This window comes from Chiloscyllium plagiosum, unplaced genomic scaffold (genome assembly GCF_037043375.1).
Source record: "Chiloscyllium plagiosum isolate Xiang-an unplaced genomic scaffold, Cpla_swu_hap1 HiC_scaffold_7, whole genome shotgun sequence".
Lineage (NCBI taxonomy): Eukaryota > Metazoa > Chordata > Chondrichthyes > Orectolobiformes > Hemiscylliidae > Chiloscyllium > Chiloscyllium plagiosum.
In genome coordinates this window covers 53199122-53218921 of record NW_028270145.1, presented here as the reverse complement: position 1 = coordinate 53218921, position 19800 = coordinate 53199122, and the positions used below count along the sequence as shown (strand labels likewise).

Sequence of the window (19800 nt, the reverse complement as noted above, 5' to 3'; positions counted from 1 at the left end):
TATTTGCCCAGGAAAGAGTTAGCTGATTTAAAAACCTCGTACAACTTCTGGGAACTATTTAACTGGCCCCCATCCTCCCAACTTAGTAAATATGTCTGGAACTACACCTTCCCCAGACTGACACGACATTGCCTTCCCCTTTCAGAGCCCTCACCTCATCCCACTGGTTCTGACAACCCCTGATTTAGGCTAAACATTCCCCTCATACCTGGCACCATTCCCACCTTGAGCCTTGACTAATCCTGGCATCCATCCTCGCACTTAGCATAGATAGGTATCCTTCCACAAGAGCTGTCAAAGTGATTCTTTCTGCTACAGGATATTTAAATCATGGAATGCAACAACTACTCCAATGAAAAAAAGGGTGGTTTTCCTCCCCACAACTATCCTACACTGAGGGACCTGCTATATTTAAGGTACCTTTAGTATTTCTACAGGAGTCACAATCGGAATGTACTGCCAGAAATACAGAGCTCGTTCTTGATAGGGGACATGTAGGAGCAGAGTGACAACCTGACTGATTTCCAGTCCTCAGAAAATCCAGCCCATTAAAATCACCACATATTCTGCAAACCCTGAAGCTGGACTTAATGGCCATCTAACCTCCTGTGTAACCAACTTGATATTTCCAATTTGAAAGTTCTCACTGGGATAATTGTAAATATAAAGTTAATGCTTATTGTTTTCTTTTCACTGGAATATTATTGATGTAGTCTACAGCTTAATTTCAGAGACAACGTCTGGCGCTGGAAAAGCACAGCTGTTCAGGTAGCATCCAAGGAGCAGGAGAGTTGACGTATCGAGCATAAGCTCCTCTTCAGGAATGGGGAGGGTTGGTCAAGGCGGCTGAGTGATTAAGCAGGGGATGGGGTTAGGGGAAAGGTAGCTGGGAATGCGTTAGGTGAAGATGGTGGCTGATGGTGATAGGTCAGAAAGGAGGGTGGAGTAGATAGGTGGGAAGGGAGATGGACAGTTCAAGAGGGCGGTGCCAAGTTAGAGGGTTGGATCTAGGATAAGGTGGTGGCAGGGCAAATGAGGAAACTGATGAAATCAACACTGACCCTGTGTGGTTGGAGAGTCCCAAGGTGGAAGATGAGTTCTTCCTCCAGGCATCGAGTGGCTAGAGTTTGTTAGTGGAGGAGGCCAAGGACTTGCATGTTCTTGGTGGAGTGGGAGAGGGAGTCGAAGTGTTTGGCCACAGGGTGGTGGGGTTGATTGGTGCGTGTGGCCCAGAGATGTTCTCTGAAATGTTCTGCAAGTTGGCATCCTGCCTCCTCAATGTAGAGGAGACTATGTTGAGAGCAACGGACACAGTCAATGACGTGTGAAAGTACAGGTAAATCTGTCAGATGTGGAATTTTTAATGTCAAAGGCTCTTTAAAAATTATATTTTATTATTTGAATTAATAGTTTATCTTGATAATTTCTTAGAGATTCTCCTTTATTTAGGCAGTGCTGTGTTGGCACAGAATTAGTGGACTGGATGATTCAGCAGACACCTTGTGTTCATTCCCGCCCACAAGCTGTAGGCATGTGGCAGGTGCTGCTTGAGGAAGGAGTCATGAACCACGGTAACACTGTTATCTGTTGTAATAAATGCTGCATTATTGATATACTGTTAACAAATGTGTAATTCACTTACAGTCCACGTTCTTAGTTGTCAAAGAACCGAGCTATGCAGCAAGGGTAGAAAACATACAGTACTTAATTGAATACAGAGTGTGAAAGTAGAGCATTGCTTTGCTTTGGTTGAATACAGGTTAAATGATGAATGCAGATCAAAGGCATTCAGTACAAACTGGGAGCAAGCATATTCAAGATTGATATGGTACACTTGGCTATGAAGAGTGCTTAATAACTGGAACAATTCATGATAACTTATACTCTCTTGAAAGATTAGAGATTATCGGCTATGATTTGCGATGATGGGTTTACTATTCATATGGCTCTGCTAAAGGAAGGATAGTATTAACTTGGAGAGGGTTTAGAAAAGATGTTACCAGGCGTGGAGGATTTGAGTTATAAGGAGAGGTTGGATAGGTTGGGATTTTTTTTTTCACTGGAGCATAGGAGATTGAGAAGTGACCTTTATGGAGGTCTATAAAATCATGAGCATATGCAAGGTAAGGTGAATAGCAAAGGTCTTTTCCCGAGGATGGGGGATTCAAAACTATGGGGCAGAGGTTTAAGGTGAGGGGACAAGATTTGAAAGGGAACAGAGGGGTAACTTTATCAGAGGGTGGTGTATAAATGGAATGAACTGCCAGAGGAAGTGGCGAATGCAACAAATACAAAGGTTTAGAGGGATATGGGCCAAATGCAGGCAAATGCCATTCTTGGGAAATTTGGTTGGCATGGACAAGTTGGACCAAAGATCTGTTTCCGTGCTGTATAACTCTGACTCTCTGAATTGGATGTGAAGACAAATGTTACTCACCTGTGAACAAAAAAAGGACAAAATACTATGGATGTTGGAAGTCAGAAAGGCAAACACACATCATTGGGGAAAAACTCAGCAGGTCTGGCAGCATCTGTGGAGAGAAAACAGTCAATGTTTTGGATCCAGTGACCCTTTTTCAGAACCCTGTTCTCTCCACAGATGCTGTTAGAACTGCTGAGTTTTTCTAGCAATTTCCATTTTTGTTACTTCTCTCTATTCATCATGCTGATACTATGGAAAACCCTGACTGTGTTTTTAAGACAAATGTTTATTCTTGAATAAAGTTAAGATGTTAATTTAAAAAAAAAGAAAATTGACTAAAAGCTGGATTTTAATTCTAACTATTTAAACCACTTCTGTTCTAGTGGACCAAGAGCACAGTTTCCAGGACAAGTACCTGTTTTATCGGTTCCTGGATGATGAACAGGAGGGTGTCCCTCCACCCACAGATGAGGAGAAAAGAGAGTGTGAGGAGGAGCTACAAGAAACCATGCTTCTCCTTTCTCAGATTGGGCCAGATGCACACATGAGAATGATTTTACGCAAACAGTAAGTAAAATGAATTAGGCTAACACTCAACTGGTAAGTTGGAAAACTACCACTAGTGTTATTTTGTAAATGATAAATCGATATCAAGAAAACTGTTATGATTCTTATTTCCTATTTCACTTTTTAGTAACTTATCTCCATAAGAGATCTCTTGCATTTGATACAGAAGTAGTTAATCGTCATGTGCAGATCAAATATGTTTGTTTTGGAAGTTTACAGGAGTTGTTGTCTTTACAAAATCATCTGTTAGAACCCTATAAACAGGGGGAACAAAGCCTGTTCTTTTACCAGGTTCACAGTATATCAAATAAATAAATACATATTGTCTCTTCAGCTTTCCATCTTAAATGTCTTGATGTTTTTCAATCTAGCCCTATGGATCCATAAATTCACACAATTTTTTTAATGATTTGGAAAGGACAACATATTCAACTTTAAATAGTACTAAACAACATGCTGAAATACATATTGCTCTGTGTTTGTGTTTTAAAAACTAACTTATGCATGCTAACATAGTAAACCATATTAAGCGACCAGATTGTGAATGTTGCTTTGTGCTTCAAATAGCTTTTCGTTTAGCTTGAGACCAGAACAAGAGGCATGTATTCCATTGTCACTTGGTCTATGTGTCGTTATCAACTAATATAGTCTTAAATAAATTCACTCTTCCTATTTTTTTTTTAATTTGTAGGCCAGGCCAGAGAACTGTTGATGATTTAGAAATCATATATGAAGAATTGTTACACATTAAAGCCTTGTCTCGACTCTCTACCACAGTAAGCCTTTTGATTCCATTTTGACTTTGTAATGGGTTAAGCTTTAATGTAAGAGTTATTATGGTTCACTGATTTTTAGATGGACCGGTGTGCTACAACCCGGAGGTGTGTGCGTGCGTGTGTGTGTGTGTCTTTCTTCCAGTGCCCTGTCCTTCTATGTTAATGTTTCTTCTCAATCTAGGGTTCTTTCTTTTTCACAATTGTGTATATTTACTGTTGAATTTTATATGGATAGCATGAACTATGGATTCACTGAGCTCCCTAAATAGACACTGATTAAAACCGGAATAATTAGGTTGAGGTGTATGGTTGTAATGTGTAACTGTAAATGTTAAGACGTGTAAAGACGGATTGCAGTTCTGTTATTCAACCAGTTGGCTTTCTAAATTAGAGTGGAGTAAAGAATTAGAGCATAATTATCTGCATTTGAAGGACATAAGCTTAAGATAATCAAAGAAATAACTATTCTAGAAGCTATTGTGAAAAATGGCAAAGCACAAATGCAAATTGTTTGTTTGGATGTGATTAATCCCTGATATTCTTGGAGTCTTCACCATGTGACCAATGGAAGAATGTAATAACCATGATTACAGTCTGACCAAAGAGGAAACAAGGTATGAGCATGGTGTTGTCATGTTCAAATATACTAGATTTAAAATCACAAACACTTTGAGCTGGGTGCTTGTCAGTTATACAGTGATGACATTTCGTGTTCTTGGATGCAACCCATGGCAAATATGGTCTGTTAACTGTCCATGATGCATAGCCAGACTATGACTTTTTTGGAATCTATCAATCAGTGGATGCAATATTTCATGGACTTGAACAGATTGTTTAGATGACTGACTGACATAATAAAAGATGGGGATTCCTAAATCTGTACATGTATACTTTGACAGAAAAGCATGAATTAATTTAAATGGCAGTTACAGAACTCCACGGTATAGAGAAAGCATGGTGCTCTGATATGTGAATCACATGAAGTTTGTTTCTAGTTACAGAAAGTGATTAGGAAGCCAAATAGAATGCTATTGTTTATTGTGCAAGGAACAGCACATAAAAGGAGATTTTTGCTACAGTGGTATGAGGCATTGAGACTACATCTGGAATACTGTACACATTTCCATCACCTTATTTGAGAAAGAATACCAATGCATTAGAAACAGTGCAAAAAAGTTCACTTTACTAATTCCTGGGATGAGGGGGCTGTCCTAAGAAAGTTTGGATAGATTGAACGTGGTTCCATTGGTCATTTTTAAAAGTATTGGAAGTGATCTTTATTGAAAAATTAATATCCTGTGGGGCTCAATGGGATAGATGCTGTGTGGATGTTCCACCTTGTGGTAGAAATTAGAACTAGGGGACAGTTAGAAAATAAGGAGTTTCCCATTGTTGATGGAGATGATTTTTTTTCTCTCAGGAGTCATGAGTCTGTAGGATTCTCTTCCCCAGAGCGCAGTATGGACGGGGACACCGAATACTTTTAAGACAGAGGTAGATAAATTCTTCACTTCGTAAGGAACTCAAAGGTTCTTGAGATAGACAGGAAAGTGGATTTGAGGCCTCTGCCAGATCAGCCCAAGCTGATCAAATAGTGGTGTAGCAATTTGGCCCCAAGCCTAAGTTGCATGCACGCATGTTATTTTGTAATTCCATGAAATATGGCAAGATTGAATAATTTATTGGTATCTTGATGTAATTTCTAGTGAGATATCTATATTAAAGTGAACCTTCTACGAGAAAAGCATAAATGAAACTTTGAACATAAGACAATTATATTCCCAAACCTGTAGATCAGCAGTTTACCCATTAAGAACATAATTATACCTTTGTGAACTTGACCAGAAAGTTGGAGAATTTTAGATGATTTTAGTTGAGGAATCACAGGGAAGAAAATAAGAAAATTAAGGTAAATTTGCACCAATAATTTGAAATAACTTGTCAAATGAGTAATTGTGCAAAAAGATGCAAGTGGATTGATGGTGAGCATGCAAGGCTGACATTGATTTGCAATAAATCAATAAAAGTACAGGTACATGCCTCCAAGTCTGATTGTAAACCTTCCATTGACATGTGACTATAAGAAGGTAATTCCATGAATCTAAAAATGTGGATTTAAAGATGGAAATGCTTCCATTCCAGATTAAATTAAATCTGTTGACCCTAATACATGGGACAAAGTTATAGAAAATTTTGTGGAGAAATTTTGACTTCAGCGCCATCAACATTTCTGGCTAATAGTCAGAGGGAAAACTGAACCTTCAGTCCAACTCGTCCATGCCAAGCAAAACTAATCTGGTCCCATTTGCCCAAACCCCTCCAAACCCTTCCCATTCATATACCTGCCCAGATGCCTTTTAAATGTTACTGTGCCAGCCTCTTCCACTTCCACTGGCAGCTCATTCCACCCATGCATCACCTTGTGTGGAAAAAGTTGCCCCTTAGGTTCCTTTTTCAATCTTTCTTCCCTTACCTTAAACCTATGCCCTCTGGTTCTGGACTCTCCAAAACCAGGGAAAAGACGTTGTCTGTTTATCCCATCCATGTTCCTCATGATTTTATAAACTTCTATAAGGTCACTCCTTAGCCTCTGATGTTCCAAGGAAAACAGCCCCAGCTTATTCAGCCTCTCCCTATAGCTCTAATCCTCCAACCCTGGCAACATCCATGTAAATCTTTTCTGATCACTTTCAAACTTCACAACATCTTTCCGTCAGGAAGGAGACCAGAATTGCACGCAATATTCCAACAGTGGCCTAACCAATGTTCTGTACAGCTGCAACATGACCTCCCAACTCCTGTACTCAATACTCTGACCAATAAAGGAAAGCATACCAAACGCCGCCTTCACTATCCTATCTCCCTGCGACTTTACTTTCAAGGAACTGTGAACCTGCACTCCAAGGTTTTTGTTCAGCAACACTCCCCAGGACCTTACCATTAAGTATATAAGTCCTGCTCTGAATTGCTTTTCTAAAATGCAACACCTCACATTTGTCGAAGTTAAACCCCAACTGCCACACCTTGGCCTATTGGCCCATCTGATCAAGATACCATTGTAATCTGAGGTAACCTTCTTTGCTGTCCACTACACTTCCAATTTTGGTATAATCTGCAAACTTAGTAACCATATCTCCTATGTTCACGTGGAAATCAATTATGATAACTGACAAAAAGTAGTGGACCCAGCACCGATCATTGTGGCACACCACTGGTCATAGGCCTCCAGTCTGAAAAACAACCCTCCATCACCACCCTCTGTCTTCTACCTTTTGAGCCAGTTCTGTATCCAAATGGAGAGTTCTCCCTGTATTCCATGAGATCTAATCTTGCTAACCAAGAGGAACCTTGTTGACCACCTTTACTGAAGTCAATGTAGATCACGTCCACTGCTCTGCCCTCATCAGTCCTCTTCTTTACCACTTCAAAAACTCAATCAAGTTTGTGAGATATGATTTCCCATGCACAAAGCCATGCTGACTACCCCAATCAGTCCTTGCCTTTCGAAATACATGTAAATCTTGTCCCTCAGGATTCCCTCCAATGACTTGCCCGCCACTGACATCAAGCTCACTGGTCTATAGTTCCCTAGCCTTTCCTTACCACCTTTTTTCTTAAATAGTGGTAGTCAACCTCCAGTCTTTCAGCACCTCACCAGTGACTATTGATCCAAATATCTCAGCAGGGGACCCAGCAATTACTTCACTAGCTTTCCACTGAGTTCTAGGGTCCTGGCAATTCACAAACCCCGCACTGCCTGGTTCTACTTCCTACCTATTATCCATAACTGTGACTGCCCCAGTCACCCCATTGTCTCAACCTGCTCCTGACCCACCAAACGTATCTCCGCATACCTTGACACCATCCTGTTTCCCCTTGGTTCAGGATCTCGGCACATACATTCAATACACTACTCACGCTCTCCACCTCCTCCATGACTTTAGATTCTCCAGCCCCCAATCCTCATCTTCACCATGGACATCCAGTCCTTATACACATTCATCTGCCATAACGAAGGCCTCCAAGCCCTCCATTTCGTCTCTCACCAACCCAACCAGTACTATTCCACTGACCACATTCATTGAATTGGCTAAATTGGACCTCACCTTCAACAATTTTTCCTTTTGAATCCTCCCAGTTCCTCTCTACCAAAGGAGTAGCCATGAGCACCCATATGGTCCCCAGCTGTGCTGGCCTCTTCGTTTAGTACATGGAACAGTCTAACTTCTGCAGCTACATTTCTCCACCTTTTCCTCTGCCCTATCAATGACTATATTGGCACCATCTCATGCTCCCATGAGGAGGTTGAATTGGTCATCAGCTTCACTAACCACCTTCCTCCTTGATCTCAAGTTCACCTGGACCATCTCGGACACCTCCCTCCCCTTCCTGACCTCTACCTCACCATTTCCGGTGACCGACTCAACACTGACATCTACTTCAAACCCACCAACACCCAGAGCTACCTGGAACATACCATTGCCCAACCTACCTCCTGTAAAAACACAATCACTTATTCCCAATTCCTTCGCCTCTGTCGCATCTGCTCTCAGGAGGACAAATTCCACTTGAGAACATCCCAGATGGCCTCCTTCAAGGAATGCAATTTCCTCTCTCACGTGGCCAATGATGCCCTCCAATGTATCACCTCCACTTCCTGCACCTCTACCCTTGAACCCCACCCCTCCAACAGCAATGAGGACAGAACCCCCTTGGCACTCACCATCTACTCCACCAACCTGCAGATACAAAGTATCTGCCTCCACCATTTCAGCCACCTACAAACAGTCCACCACCAGAGAGATTTCCCTCCCCACCCCAACTGCATTCTGCAGAAACCATTCCCTCTGTGACTCCTTTGTTAGGTCCACGCACCCCACCAACCTACCCTCTACTCTCGGCACCTTCCCTTGCCACCACAAGAGGTGTAAAATCCGAGCCCACACTTCCCCCTCACCTCCATCCAAGGTCCCAAAGGATCTGGTAGAGGTTTTCCTGCACCTCCAAGACATGTCATCTATTGTGTCCATTGCTCTTGATGTAGTCTCTCTACATTGGGGAGATAGGACACCAACTTGTCCTTGGAACATTTCAGAGAACATCTCTGAGGGACACACGCACTGATCAAATCCAGTGCCCTACGGCCGAACACTTCAACTCCCCCCTCCCACTCTGCCAAGGATATGAAAGTCCTGGATCTCTCCACTGCCAGATTCTAGCCACCCGAGACCTGGAGGAAGAACATCTCCTCTTCTGCCTTGGGACTCTCTAACCACATGGGATCAATCTTGATTTCACCAATTTCCACATCTCCCCTGCCCCCACCTTATCCCAGATCAAACCCTCCAACTTTATCTGTTGTACCTGTCCATCTTTTTTTCCCACCTATTTGCTCCATCGTCCACTCTGACCTGTCACCACCATCACCTTCCATCTATCGCATTCCCCACCTTTTCCTCTGCCCCATCGATGACTGTATCAGCGCCTTCCCCGCACCCCCAGCCACACCCCTCCTCCCATTTATCTCTCAGGCCCCTTGGGCCTCCCCACATTCCTTATGAAGAATTTATGCTCGAAACGTAGACTCTCCTGCTCCTTGGATGCTGCCTGACCAGCTGTGCTTTTCCAGCACCACACTTTTTGACCCTGGGGATTTATCCACCTTTATGCATAAAGATGAGAGAGAAAGAAAAAAACAATGGAAAGGAAGAAGGAACTTTTTAAAAAAAAACTTGATTTCCAAAGTGAGAAGTCAGGTATTGAGAAGTCAGCTTGAAGCAAAGGACGAAAGAGAATGATTCTGATTCCAAAGACCTATCTAATTTAATGAGAAATCTGTGCATAGTGCCTACGTTTAGAGAGGGTGAAGTTGAAAGCTATTTCCTGTAATTTGTAGGGCAGTTGGAAAGGTGAAGTGACCAAAAGATTTTTGGACCTTTTTTAATGTTACAGAGCCACCTATGTTTGTGGACACCAAAGCAATTTGCAGACTATGAAGCTTCTAACACATAAGCAACTTGATGCTTATCAGTGTCCCCCTGAAGCTTATTAATTGAAACTTTGAACTATAAGAGCAAACTTAATTAGACATTTTGTAGAATTAGCAAGAGAAAGAGATCCTATGGGATCAGTGGGTTTGCTCACTGAAGAAAGAAAAGATTTCAGAATGAGTGAAATCATGACTTGGAATAATTCTGAAATTGTCATCAGTTAGCTCTGAAAACTCATTTAAGTGAGCACTCAGAAGCAGCAAGCCCCATGATATGATATATCTCCAAGTTACACGTGGGGGAATGGTCTCGTGGGAATCAACCAGGAAATTGGAGAAATCAAAAATCTGGAGATGGAAAAGATATTTGTTCTCTGTAACAAATTAAAGAGGCCAGAAATAATAAATGAGCTGAACTGGAACTTAAAATATTTTTAAACTGTCCTTCTATTGTAAAAAAAACAGGACATAATCCAGTTAATTGCTGAAAGTTAAATGGGAAACCAATTGCAAAAGTAGGAACACCTCAGAAATTCTCGGTGTATTGGGAACAGTAAAATAGTACAAGTGGAGCATGTTCCCTCCAAGCTACCAGGGAGTAAGAAGGAACTCACCACCGTCAACAAAATTCTTCCTTAATTATTGCAAAGAGAATCCGACTACTGGAGGTTCCAGTTCAAACTTACAGCTATTTCCTTTTCCTCTAATCAAGGAGGCAAACGTACAAAGACATTGAGGGAAAACAAAGTACTAGAGAAACTCAGCAGGCCTCTCCAAATCCATGAAGAGAGAGACAAAATTGACACTTTGTGTTCAGTGTGACAGAAATATGACTCTTTCATTTCCAAAGATAAGACTCTGGAACAAACTAGCTGGTACAGTGTGTCAATGAAGCTCATTGCAAACTGGAGTTAATTTCCATTTGAAGGCAATTTTTAATCTTTTGGCTCTTAATGATTTCAGCAACTTTAGACATTGAACTCTGTCCTTGATTTTAATATTTTCCCATCTCCCTCCCTTCACCTGCAGTATTTTATTTCCACGGTTTTGCTTCCAAGAGAGCTGACTTATATTCTGCTTTTAACATCACCTTATGATCCAAGTTTTGCCGCTTCTCTGCAACCATTACTGCTACCCCCACCTTTTGTCTGTAACACTTTTGATCTCTAATCTTTCTTGCCCTCCAACCTGCCCCTAGCCTTCACTTCAGTCCTGGTTGCTCCTTCCTACCTCTTGCAACCACACAAATCCCATAGCTTATATCACTTTGCAGCTCAAAAAATCAGCCATATTGGATTCAAAACTGTTTTTCTCTATACAGATGCTGCTAGATCTGCTGGCATTTCCCATGTACACTTCTAGTATAAGATCTCCAGCACTGACAATAATTTCTATTGTTCTAGAGGGGCCAGCAACCATAATTCATTAGTTTTAAAAGTGATGGAAAAGGATCAACCAGATCTAAAAGTTGAAGTTCCAAATTGGAGGAAGTCTAATTTTGATGATACCAAGCAAGAATTTTCAAAAGCTGACTGGGGGCAGATGTTCACCGGTAAAGGGATGGCTGGAAAATGGAAAGCATTCGAAAATGACATAATGAGAGTCCAGCGACAGTATATTCCTATTAGGGTGAAAGAAAGGCTGATAGGTGTAGGGAAATCTGGATGACTAGAGAAATTTTGCGTTTGGTTAAGAAACAGAAGAAAGCATGTGTCAGGTATAGGCAGGATAGATCAAGCGAACGCTTAGTGTAAAGACCGTATAAAGGAGTATGCTTAAGAAGGAAATCAGGAGGACATGAGAGAGCTTTGGCAATTACAGTTAAGGAGAATCCAAAGGGCTTTTACGAATACATTAAGGACAAAAGGGTAAGTAAGGAGAGAATAAAGCCCCTCAAAGATCAGCAAGGTGGCCTCCGTGTGGAGCCACAGGAGATGGGGGAGACACTTAACAACTATTTTGCATCAGTATTTACTGTGAAGAAGGACATGGTAGATATGGAATGTAGGAAATAGATGGTGACATCCAAACAGACCCCACCGCCAAGGATATATTTCCCTCCTCTCCCCTATCCGGAAAGACCACTCCCTCTGTGACTCCCTTGTCAGGTCCACACGCCCCACCAACCCAACCTCCACTCCCGTCACCTTCCCCTGCAACCGCAAGAAATGCAAAACTTGCACCCACACCTCCCCCCTCACTTCCCTCCAAGGCCCCAAGGGATCCTTCCATATCCGTCACAAATTCACCTGCACCTCCACACACATCATTTACTGCATCCGCTGCACCCAATGTGGCCTCCTCTACATTGGGGAGACAGTCCGCCTACTTGCGGAACATTTCAGAGAACACCTCTGGGACACCAGCACCAACCAACCCAACCGCCACGTGGCTGAACACTTTAACTCCCCCTCCCACTCTGCCAAGGACATGCAGGTCATTGGCCGCCTCCATCGCCAGATCATGGCAACACGACGCCTGTAGGAAGAGCACCTAATCTTCCGCCTAGGAACCCTCCAACCACAAGGGATGAATGCAGATTTCTCCAGCTTCCTCATTTCCCCTCCCCCCACCTTATCTCAGTCCCAACCCTCGGACCCAGAACCGCCTTCTTGACCTGCAATCTTCTTCCCGACCTCTCCACTCCCACCCTCTCTCCGGCCTATCACCCTCACCTTAACCTCCTTCTACCTATCACATTCCCAATGCCCCTCCCCCAAGTCCCTCCTCCCTACCTTTTATCTTAGCCTGCATGGCACACCTCCCTCATTCCTGAAGAAGGGCTTATGCCTGAAACGTCGATTCTCCTGCTCCTTGGATGCTGCCTGACCTGCTGCGCTTTTCCAGCAACACATTTTTCACATCTTGAAAAATGTCCATATTATAGAGGAGGTGATGCTGGATGTCTTGAAATGCATCTGGATGTGATCAGGTATACCCTAGAACTCTGAGAAGCGAGGGAAGTGATATTTGTATTATTGATAGTCTCAGATGAGATGCCGGAAGACTGGAAATTGGCTAATGTGGTACCACTATTTAAGAAAGGTGGTAAGGGCAATGCAGAGAACTATAGACCGGTGAGCTTGACGTCAATGGTGGGCAAGTTGTGGAGGGAATCCTGAGGGGCAGAATTTACATCTATTTGGAAAGGCACGGACTGATTAGGGATTGTCAACGTGGCTTTGTACATGGGAAATCATGTCTCATGAACTAGATTGAGGTTTTTTGCAGCAGTAACGAAGAGGCTTAATGAGGGCAGAGCAGTTGATGTGATTATATGGACTTCAGTAAGATATTCAACAAGAATCCCCATAGGAGACTGGTTAGCAAGGTTAGATCTCATGGAATACAGGGAGAACTAGCCATTTGGATACAAACTGGCTCAAAGGTAGAAGACAGGGTCGCGATGGAGAGTTGTTTTTCAGACTGGCCTGTGACCAGTGGAGTGCCACAAGGATTAGTGCTGGAACCAATACTTTTTGTCATTATATAAATGATTTGGATTTGAACATAGGAGGTATAGTTAGTAAGTTTGCAGATGACACCAAAATTAGAGGTGTAGTGGACAGTGAAGAGGATTACCTCAGATTACAACAGGATCTTGATCAGATGGGCCAATGGGCTGAGAAGTGGCAGATGGAGTTTAATTTATATAAATGTGAGGTGCTGCATTTTGGGAAAGCATATTTTAGCAGGACTTATACACTTAATGGTAAGGTCCTAGGGAGTGTTGCTGAACAAAGAGATCTTGGAGTTGTTATGAAGATATGGGTGTACTGTACCTTTTCAGTGTTAAAAGTTAGCATAACTACCTGACACAGCACTAAATGTTCTGAAAAAGATAGAATGTAACATTTGGTCAAGCAACTCGATTAGCTGGTTGCGTGGAGACGACAGAACAAATTCAAATTAGGCCAATCAGTTTAAATTATACCCCCCAAAAAAACAAACTCCAATCAAGTTTGAATTAAGTATATTGACAATGTTAAAAGCCAATGACACAATCTTATGCTTTGGGGGTATAAGACTGGGGAAAATTGAACAGTTGGGAGGAGGACTGCCAAGCCACCGGTATTTGCAGACTGCCTAGAGAATAGCTCTCTGTGACCTGTGAAACAGAAATCCCCAAGAAGAAAAGAAGACCAAGGAAGAGAAGATTTGACACCTGGCTGGTTTTGAAAACTTGAATTTATGGTAAATCTTAATGGGAGGGTTTTATCAGACTAGTATTGTAGAAGGGGAAGGTAAAAGATAGGTTAGAATAAAGAGTTGTAAAGAATTGTTAATTAATTATTCTTTGTTATGTTTAAGAAATAATGTTAAAAATTTTTACTTTAAATAGATCTTGGCTTCTTGCATTTTCACAGATTACTGCACGGGATAAATCTTGTGTTCCTGGTTTAAATAAGCACCTGGTTTACCCGGTGTTGTAACAGTGCAGGTTCATATCTCCTTGAAAGTAGAGTCACAGGTAGATAGGACAATGTAGAAGGCGTTTGGTATGTTTTCCTTTATTGGACACTGGTATTGAGTACAGGAGTTGGGAGGTCATGTTGCAGCTGTACAGGTTTATTGGTTAGGCCACTGTTAGAATATTGTGTGCAGTTCTGGTCCCCTTCCTATCGGAAGGATGTTGTGAAACTTGAAAGGGTTCAGAAAAGATTTACAAGATGTTGTCAGGGTTGGAGGATTTGAGCTATAGGGAGAGGTTGAATAGGATGGGACTGTTTTCCCTGGAGCGTTGGAGGCTGAGGGGTGACCTTACAGAGCTTTACAAAATTATGAAGGACATGGATAAGGTAAATAGACAAGGACATTTCCCTGGGGTGGGGGGTGTCCATAACTAGATGGGAACAATATAAAAGGGACCTACGGGACACCCTTTTCATGCAGAGGGTGGTGCATGTGTGGAATGGGCTGCCAGAAGATGTGATGCAGGCTGGTACAATTGCAACTTTTAAAAGGCATCTAGATGGGAATATGAATAGGAAGAGTTTGGAGAGATATGGGCTGGGTGTTGGCAAGTGGGACTATATTAGGTTGGGATATCTGGTTGGCATGGATGAGTTGGACCAAAGGGTCTGTTTCTGTACTATACCTCTGTGACTCTACACAGTATTCTTGGATTTCCAAAAGGCATTTAAAAATGTGCCACACCAAAGATTAATAAATAATACAAGGGTGCACTGAGTTTACAATTGTATATTAGTTTAGTTAACAGGTTGGCTAATGGACAAGAAACAAATAGAGGTAAGTGGGTTATTTTCAAGTTGGAAGGCAATGAATAGTGGAGTGCCCAAAGGATCAGTGCGGGAACGTCTGCTATTTACAATGTGGACAGAAATGAAAATTAATGTCTAGGTTTGCAATGATATAAAGGTAGTGAGAATGTATGTTCTGAGAAGCATGCAATGGGGCTAAAAAGTAAAATATATAGATTAAGTGAATAGGCAACAATAATATCAGGTGGAATATCATTTGGGGAAGTGTATAATTATTCACCTTGGTGTAGGTGTAGAAAAGCAGAATTTTTTAAAAAAGACAAACTTCTAAATGTTAATATTCAGAGGTATTTGGTGTAAGAATACCAAACGTTAGCACATAGAATAAACAAGAAAAAAATAAAGTGGGATATTGCCTTTTACTGCAAGGATTGAAGATCAAGAACAAAGTCCTTACAAAAATTGTGCAGGGCTTTAATCAATTTGATATTGGAATATTGTTAGTTTTGAATTCCATATTTTAGGAAGGATGTGCTTTTGTGTTGGTAATTCAATGAAGGCTCACTAGATTCTGCTTCAATTAAATTGGATTTATGTTCTCTGAAGTTTAACAGAATGAGAGATGATCTATTTGAAATATACAGGACTCTGGCTTCAGAAGGTAGACAGTGAAGTTGTTTCCCTGATCTAGGGAATCTATAGTACAGGGCATTCCTTTTCTGGATTAAGAAATGATCTTCTGAGACTGAAGTAAAAATGCAATCTTTTGGTTGGAGAGTCCCAAGGCAGAAGATGAGGTGTTCTTCCTCCAGTTGTCGGGTGTCTCTGATTTTGTGGTGGAGATGGCCCAGGACTTGCATGTCCTTGGCCAAGTGGGAGGCAGAGTTGAAGTGTTCAGTCATGGGGTGAACCATGTCCTAGCCACACAATGCCTGGAGGAAGAACGCCTCATCTTCCACCTTGGGACTCTCCAATCACACTGGATCAATGTCAATTTCACCAGTTTCCCCAACTCCCCTCCCCCCACCTTATCCCAAATCCAAGCCTCCAACTCTGCACTGCCCTATCAAACTGTTCCACCGGTCCATCTTCCTTCCCTCCAATCCGTTCCACTCTCCACTCTGACCTATCACCATCACCCCCCACCTTCTTCTACCTATCACATTCCCAGCTGCTTTCCCCCCAGCCCCACTCCCTCCCATTTATCTCTCAGACACCTTGCCCCTCTTCCCTCCCAACTTTCCTGATGATTTCGGAACGTCGACTCTCCTGCTCCTCAGATGCTGCCCGTCTGGCTGTACTTTACCAGCGCGACACTTTTTGACTCAGATCGCGCATGATTTGCAGTCCTCACTTTCTCCTAGTTACAAATCCACTCTGAGTGCATGTATATTTTTACAAATTTCACAGAACTAAGTTTACTACACAAAATTCAGAAAAATAGTACTTAGTGGATCTATTAGTTTGCTCTGGAACACCAGCTCATCAGCTGTAGCTGACTGGGCCTTATCTCATGTTTTGTTTTTTTTAAACTGACATCCTTAAGTCTCCTCTGCTAACTCTGTGCTTGGCTGCTAACAATTACTGTTTACTGACTTCGCTAGCTATCACCTCTGGGCGTGGTCAGTGGAAGCTCTGAACTAGTGGTAACAATACAGAAATAGTGAAAGGTTTCAACTTCAGATGTGTGGTGAATGCCCAAAATTCTGATTGGTTTCCTACGGGTGATAGTCATCTTACTGATGTCACTTCCTGTTGTCTTCTGGCTGAGTCTCTAAGACATCAGTCATGTTGAAATGACAGTACCATTCTCCTTTCTCTCACCAGAGAGAAAGAGACAGGTGTATAACTCATGACCTCATTTGGTCATAAAAATTATCATGAAACAAAGCTCATAGAAACCTTCTGTAGTTTATTAAAGGCAAATAATATAAAGTAACAAGGTGCCATTGCAAGATGTACTTTAGAACAAAGTCACAAAAACTACAACTCAAAACACCAACAGAACTTAATTCCAAAAGTAATGCCTATATCACTTAAAGAATATACAATCACTGCCTTTTAAAGCATTATGTTCTTGAAGTTTTTAAAGATAAGGCAGGAGATGTTTTAGGTTTCAAAAATAGTGTCTCCACCGTAGGCCATAAATGTAGGTTGCATCCAGTACTGTTAGCCTGGGGCCATAAAGGTGTATGGTCAATCTCACCCAACAGGCAGATACAGATACGTAGGGGGTCAAAAAGTGCGATGCTGGAAAAGTGCAGCCAGTCCGGCAGCATCAGAGGAGCTGTAGAGTCGACATTTCGAGCATAAGCCCTTCAGCATTCCTGATGAAGAGCTTGTGTTCGAAACATTGACTCTCCTGCTCTTCTGATGCTGCCTGACCGGCTGTGCTTTTCCAGCACCCCATTTTTTTGACTCTGATCTCCGGAGTCTGCAGTTCTCACTTTCTCCACAGGTAGGTAGAATAATGCTAATGTCCTTTTGACCACAATTCATCAGAATATATCAGTATTTCACTCTCTGACTTGGAGTCCTATTATGTGAAATAATGAACTGTTGATAAATAATCTCTATCCTACAGCTTGTGAAATTCTTCGCACATTTTGGGCTGCAATTGGTGAATAATTCAATCATGTAATCAACATTAATTTTTTAATTTTGAGTTGAAGAAGTCCTTAGAACAGCACTAGTTGTTTGAGCTTTCGAGCATTTAAAAAGCTTCAGATGCCGGGGCTGTCACTGTTTCTGTCTGTGCCTCTGTCTCTTCAACTTTTTTGTATTTCTGAATGTTGTTTACGCTCTCTCCATTATTATTGTGCCTCCATAGTGTATGTCTTAAATACTGTCTCCTGCTTGGCTTAATCACCAAAGGAGGTTTTAAAGAGGTTGGTTTAAGTTACATGGTGCAGATTACAAATCCTTTTCCTCTGGTGTTAAATATAACTGTTACAATAAATAGAATTTATATATTGACAAAACTTGGTGTGAATTGCATTTGTCCTTAACAGCAGTCATTCAGGCAGGATGCTCTTTTTGATGGTCGCATTGGGTTTTATACATTTTTTTTTAGGTTTTATGATGGCTTGTGGAAGAGTGAGGAACAATTATCAATGCACTCTTGCTAGTTAAGTTGTTAAAAATCGCAACACCAGGTTATAGTCCAACAGATTTACTTGCAAGTAAACCTATGTAATCCTTTATTCGAAATATTCGGGACCAGCTGGTTTTTGGAATTCAGAATTTTTGAATTTCAGAGTAAATGACGACAGTTCAATGGTGAAATTTAAAAAAATCGTACTGAAGAGCAGACTCACTGAGTAATGGGTCCTGAGACAGAATTGCTGTCTACCCCCCCACCCCCCCAGCGCCCCGGTGACATGCATCAAGTGGATGTGGAGTTGGATTAACTGTTTGCACGCCAAATAACCTTGTTAATGGGATAAAAACATCACACAAAAAACCTTTTGGATTTTGGAGGATTTCGGATAAAGGTTGTCTACCTGTACTAGTGTTTGTTTGCATTTTAAACCTTTTTTAATTTTTTTGTTGTTGTGTTGTTTGTTCTAGGTAAAGCGAGAGCTTGCTGGTGTTTTGATATTTGAATCTCATGCCAAAGCAGGGACAGTGTGTAAGTAATCAAACCAATCCAAATGGATTGGAGCTTTAACAAAATAAATATTAAATCTGATCAGTTTAAAGTCTCTGGCTAAGTTTTCCAGGCAAAACAACCAATTTAATTATGAGAGGCTAATTCATAATTGTGTTATAAAAGGACCTTTTAGGGAAAGAATAAATATTCATTAAAAGTTCTCTCCATTAAAAATGCATTTTAATCCAAAACTGGAATCTTAATTGTTAAGCAAAGGAAAGGCTGAAGGATACATTGGCTGTGATAAACTAGAAAAACACATTAAAAGGCATGACTGTAGACTGGCATTTGATTAAAATAAAGAATTAATATAGTTTACAACAAGCAATCATTCCTTTAAGGCACAAAAATCCAACAGGAAAGATAAATAAACTGGAGCAAACAAAGGGAGTTAAAAATAGCATTAGATCAAAGGGAAGGACATAAAAGGCTTAAAGGGGAGACAATGGCCTATTGGCACTACTACCATACTATTAATGAAGAAACTCAGTTACTGTTCTGGGGATCCAGTTTAAATCCCATGGCAGCAGATGGTAGAATAAAATGAAAAATAAAAAGGGAAATTAACAAATAAAAAAATCTGGAGTTAAGAATCTACAGCTGACCATGAAACTATTGTTGGGAAAAGTCCATTTGGTTCACTAATGTCCTTCAGCAATCTGCCATCCTCAATGGGTCAGGCCTGCCTGTGACTCCACACCCACAGCAATGTGGTGACTCTCAACTGCCCTCTGGGCAATTAGGGATGGACAATGAATACTGGCCTTGCCAGCGATGTCCACATTCTGTGAATTAATTAAAAATAACGTTGCCAAAAAATGTAGTAAACTTGAGGTTTGGGGGCAATTTAGAATTCAACAAAAGACGATCACAAGACTTGATTAAAGGTATAGAGTACAAATGAAGAGTAGGAAGATACATAAAAACAGACTGTGTGAAATCTTCTCTCGGTATGTTAAAAGGAAAATATTAACATTAACAAATGGGGTTCCATTACAGACCGAATATTTCATAATAGGAAATACGGAGAAACCAAATTTTTAAATTAAAACAAAGAATTGCCGATGCTGGAAATCTGAAACAAAAACAAATTTCTGGAGAAACTCAGCAGGTTTGTCAGCTGTGAAGAGAGAACAGTCACTGTTTCAGGTCCTAGATTAGAGTGGTTCTGG

The 19800-nt window shown here is 41.3% G+C and overlaps 1 protein-coding gene across 7 annotated transcripts in view; it reads left to right on the top strand.

Annotated features, from left to right (window-relative positions):
- LOC122551557 (rap guanine nucleotide exchange factor 4) overlaps positions 1 to 19800 on the top strand; it is a 293650-nt gene that overhangs the window by 175943 nt on the left and 97907 nt on the right. For all 7 annotated transcript variants that reach the window (XM_087989018.1, XM_043693619.2, XM_043693618.2 and 4 more), the window contains 4 exons: positions 1450 to 1571; positions 2806 to 2989; positions 3681 to 3765; positions 18547 to 18607. In XM_087989018.1, coding sequence (XP_087845144.1) covers positions 1450 to 1571; positions 2806 to 2989; positions 3681 to 3765; positions 18547 to 18607 — 452 coding nt within the window. The remainder of the gene's footprint in view (positions 1 to 1449; positions 1572 to 2805; positions 2990 to 3680; positions 3766 to 18546; positions 18608 to 19800) is intronic.